The following is a 4,990-nucleotide window of genomic DNA, read 5'->3' as shown; positions in this document are numbered from 1 at the left end:
CTCATTAAGAAAATACCCCACAAACACCCATCCACCCTATGTATGTGAGTAGCCTGCGGCGGTTATGTAAACCCCCACTTGCCAGTGCAACATAACCCAGGACTAAAGTGTTCTAAGGAGTTTGATATATATATTCAAAAACTTAAGAAAATTTCTCTATTTTTCAATAATGGAATATGTTTAGCAAGATGAACTAGGCACGATTCAATATGATCAACCAAAAAACTGTCACAAAAATTGTACTGCCGAGTTTGATTCTATCAAGTTGGGCGTATTAAACATGACGAAACTATTTTTAAAATATATTTGAGAATCATTTTTCAGAAATTTTCGTTTCATACTAATAATTTACTAGAGTTCATATAAACAGAAGTATGAATGTTTATTGGAATATCTTACATTAGATTGTAATAGAAGTGCTGAAATACAATCTGCCACACGGCCAAATTTCCAAACACTTAGAACTTGAATACATGAGGTCCTAACCTACGCCTTGGATGCACCACCAAGGGTGCGGCCCGTTGTAAGGTCAGCCCATAACCCTCCTCCATGTCGAGCTCTCGAGCCGATATCCCGTTCGGTAACTCGAAATCAAATGCATGGATTAAGGTTGCAGTCATTAGCTGCACCATTCGCAGGCCCAAGCTCAATCCTGCACAAATTCTACGGCCGGCTCCAAAAGGTATCACTTCAAAATCATTACCTCGAACATCTACGTTAGGCTTTTCACCACCGGGTAAAAATCGTTCCGGACGAAACTCAAGTGGGTCGGCCCATACGTTTGGATCACGAGCTATGGCCCAAACGTTAACGAGAAGCGTAGAGCCCTTTGGAATGAAGTAGCCATTGATCTCACAATTCTCACTAGCCATTCTTGGAAGAGATAGTGGTGTGGAAGGATGAAGTCGAAAGATTTCCTTAATGATGGCTTGAAGGAATGTCAACTGGGGTAGGTCAGCTTCTGCCACAAGTCGATCCTTACCTACAACTAAATCGAGCTCTTCTTGGGCTCGAGCCAATATTTCTGGGTGTCGAAGGAGTTCCGCAATGGCCCATTCCACCGTACTAGAAGACGTGTCGGTTCCAGCGGAAAACAGGTTCTGAAATTATAATCACACATTAGTTAGGTAGCAGCCAAATGCATCTCTTTGTCCTATGTTTTGTGGACCACATTTCGTAAACCTAATTCCATGTTCGAATATAGATTTCTCTATCAAACGCATTGGGTCATGCTAAAGTAGAAAAGATATCATGACAAAAGCGTGCTAATGCCCAGGAAAATATTCATAAATTAAAATTATTAATTCACTCCATTTCGACAAATATATAAATGATTTATAAAGATAAATAGTAAGAGTAGTAATAATAATAATTAATCTCAAAACGTTTTTTGAATGTCGGTGCTTTAATGAATAATAGAAAAATTACTTAGCCTCCATTTTGATAAATATATATTAAATGATTTATAAAGATAAATAGTAAGAGTAATAATAATAATTATCCTCACGAAACGTGAGAATACTGATGAGTGGTATTTATAAATATTTAGTAGAAATTAATATTTGATTTTAACTAAATGTATAAGCCTATTCAAATGGAGGCTTAACTTTCCCCCCCTTTTTTTTTTTACTTAAAAACGAAAAAATGATTACGGTATGTTCAATCCGTTGAACTAAACTAGATAGTATAACTTTGTTTGGTGTAGTTAAAATTTTGATTTTTGTATATTTTAGTAAAATTGAAAAAATAAGTGATTGAAAAGTTGATAAAAGTGCTGGATCACATTAAATACACGATTAAAATTAATTTTTGATTTTTGACTAATTTTTTTATTAATTTTTTAAATTACATCTAACCTAAGAGGGCTAAAACAAAAAAATTTTCATCTCATGTTTCCTTCTTTAATAAATTGTAACCATTCACGTTTAATTTAACCTACGTTTCAAAAATTACCTAAAAGTAAAGTAAAGAGTAATACCAAAAGTAAAGCCTTGATTTCTGTGTCTGTAAGTCTCCCTTCCTCCCCCTGCTCATCATCTTTCAACTCAATCAACGCACTCAACAAGTCCACGTTCCGATCCGAGCCACGAGAGTCGTTGATCTGGTGCTCCTCAAGAATTTTGCCCAAGAAAGTGTCAAAACGTTTATGAAGTTTCTTCATTTTCTTGACCACCCCTTGAATGTCTAAACCTTCAAGGGCCGGGATAAAATCACCAATGTTGAACACACCTGCAAGAGTCATCATCTCCACCACCATTGATTTGAATTCATCCGCTTTGGCGTCTCCACCGCCACTCCCGTCACCCACCACGCGTCGCCCAAGCATCACCCGAGCTATGGCGTTGGTGGTGCACACGTTGAGTAATTGGGCTAAATTCACAGGGGTCTTCTGCCCTGCACTAGCTAGGGCATGTGCAAGAGTAGCTAATTCTTCCTGCAAAGTTAACTATAAGCCCAACCTTGACAAAATGTAGTAGACACGTTACTTTATTATTATTATTATTATTATTATTATTATTATTTTTTTTTTTTTGTGGCAAGTGAATCCGCAGCTGCTATCCTTTGAGTGCGCACTAGGTAAACTCCATGATTGACGCAATAGTCAACAGACTACGTCAACAAGGTAAATCGCACTACGCAAGGCTCATATCCTTGAGGTCACAGTTTAAAATCCTGTCTCCGCAATATCTTTTTTTATCAAAAGGTGATCGAGAAAGATCTTTTGTTCTTATTATAGGATCGTGATTGGATCCGCATATAATTCGGTGCAACAAGCTCGATCGAAAGTGTTACTAACGGGAATCGAACTCATGACCAAAAGCCTCCACGCTCAAACGTTACTTAATTTTATTAATATTTAGAGTTGCCTAATTCATAATTATTTATTATTTAATACCCATTTGACAATCATTATTTTAAAACTCTTTATTCTACATACACATTTTCAATTATACATTCACACAATAAAACATTTAGCACGGAAATGAAAAATATTTTTCTATTTTTTAATCATACATTTTCCAAAAATTTACTATTTAAAATAAATTTTTTATTGAACAATGTAATCAGTATTTCTAATAAAATAATATTACACATAAACTTAAAAATATGCCTTCTTTGATACTCACACATTTAAAAAAAAAAATCAATATTTCAAAATATATTTTTTTTTCCCAAAAATAGGTTTTAGTGAAGCTCAAATAGGGGTTTTGTATTGTCTAATCGGAGATTGAATATTCCAACGAAATTAAAATTCATGCTAACCACCCTAAACAACTTGAAGTGGGTCACACGTCCCACATAACTAGCAGGTTTACAACGGCTATGAATATTATGTTATCGACAAATTCCATGAACAAGAAGAAAGGAACTAGGGCAAGGAATGTAAATAGGAGGAGGTTTGTCCTATAAAGACTTCATTTTTAAAATTGCTTATTTTTAAGTAAATTTTTTTTACGCTTACAGACAACGAGCCAAACACACCTTAGCTTCTTTAGTATTGTCTACCTTACTGTCCTTGCCAAACACGAAAAACTTGTGAAAAGCACAGCAACATTTAGCATGCATTCATGAAAAAGGCAGAATTACCTGTCGAACATGGCGGAATTCATCTAAAGCCTTGGCGGAGAAAAGATGAACTGCGCAAATTTTACGAAGCATGCGCCACCGTGGACCATAGGGCGCAAAGACCAGGTCTTGATAGTTATAAGCAAGGTATTTGGCGCCAGAATTAGGTGGCCGGCTGGAAAATTTGGCGTCGTGGACCTTAAGAAACTGCTCCGCTACCCCTGCCGAGGCGGCGACAACCACATGGACGAACCCCATTTTAAGATGCATGAGGGGGCCGTAAACTCGGGCCATGGCGGCGATGGATTGGTGAGGTTTCTGGCCCATGTTGGGGAGGTTTCCGATTATTGGCCATGGTTTTGGGCCAGGCGGTAGCGGTTTTGGATAGCGGCGGAGGAGAAGGTGGTTAAGTAAAGAGTATAGGAGGAAACCGAAGATTGAGGTGTATAAAATCAGGGTTAAGGTCATCGTGGGAGTTGGGAGTTGGCTGTAGGATCTGAGTGGAGAGAGTGGAAGTTGGAAGTGTGTATATAAAAGACACAAGAGCGTGCAGAATTGAATGGGAATGGCGAGGTAGATGGTACCTACTTGGTTGGTAAGCGGACGTTTTGAAAGCCGGGCAGCGGGGTCTACAATTACTTTTAACTTTTTCCTCTATTTTATTTTATTTTGAATGAAATAACATATATAAGGACAAGTCTTGTGATTTGTTACATTGTGGCACATAGTAAGACACGTGGTCTGATGAAACTCACCCATTTGAAAGGACATAAATAATTGACTGCATTCCAGAGTAGACATTGTCAGTACTAGGTCTAGAGAACACGACATTTTCTTACTTTTTTTTTTCTTTTTTATTTTTTTTTTATTTTTAGGAGTGGTTGATTTAGAAATTCAAGTAAGGAAGAAAAATTTCGACGAAACCAACATGGACGATGGAAGGGACTTCCTGAATGCTAACTCCATCCCCCGTCGAGTTTAAGTGACAAAAAAATTTGATATCGCTGAAGCTCTATTAGTAAATAACACTTAAACGTAGACAATTATGATTTTTCTCCTATGCAGATGTACAAAACTAATACAAGAAAATGACGAAACTTCACCTTACCTCCAAAAAAAAAAAAAAAATGATTTCTATCACAACACTTAAACAATTAAAATTTAAACTACAAGAAATATTCCAACAAATCACATATGGGTCATGAAACAAGCCTTGATGAGGCTATTAAGAGCTTATCAAGTCTAACGTAAGCTCTACACAAATCTTTGAAGTCTTTCGAATCAAATCACAATAAGTCCCTGATTTAATTTAATTTAAAAAGTTGATAAAAATTTATGTAAAAATTAATAATTAATTTTAATCACAAATTTTAAAAACTCGGAACTTCTATAAACTTTCAAACCCATATTTCATTAATTTTGA

General features: G+C 36.3%; 1 protein-coding gene across 1 annotated transcript; it reads right to left on the bottom strand.

Moving 5' to 3' along the window:
• Window positions 1-363: 363 nt before the first annotated feature.
• Window positions 364-4,136, bottom strand: LOC111401587 (flavonoid 3'-monooxygenase). The gene is made up of 3 exons (XM_023029392.1): window positions 3,589-4,136; window positions 1,979-2,434; window positions 364-1,100 (listed from the first exon to the last, which is right to left on the bottom strand). Exons 1-3 carry the CDS (start codon window positions 4,033-4,035, stop codon window positions 459-461), a joined length of 1,545 nt encoding a protein of 514 aa, XP_022885160.1. The 5' UTR covers window positions 4,036-4,136; the 3' UTR covers window positions 364-458.
• Between the last annotated feature and the right edge of the window lie 854 nt (window positions 4,137-4,990).

The sequence above is a fragment of the Olea europaea genome, chromosome 10, assembly GCF_002742605.1.
Source record: "Olea europaea var. sylvestris chromosome 10, O_europaea_v1, whole genome shotgun sequence".
NCBI lineage: Eukaryota > Viridiplantae > Streptophyta > Magnoliopsida > Lamiales > Oleaceae > Olea > Olea europaea.
This window is presented reverse-complemented; position numbering and strand designations above follow the sequence as displayed.

Excerpts from the sequence above, each read along its gene's own strand:
- LOC111401587 (XM_023029392.1), bottom strand. The coding sequence starts at position 4,035 with ATGACCTTAACCCTGATTTTATACACCTCAATCTTCGGTTTCCTCCTA. Across the intron at positions 2,435-3,588 it reads AATTCCGCCATGTTCGACAG|GAAGAATTAGCTACTCTTGC; the intron begins GTAATTCTGCCT and ends TTAACTTTGCAG. Across the intron at positions 1,101-1,978 it reads AAATCAAGGCTTTACTTTTG|AACCTGTTTTCCGCTGGAAC; the intron begins GTATTACTCTTT and ends TTATAATTTCAG.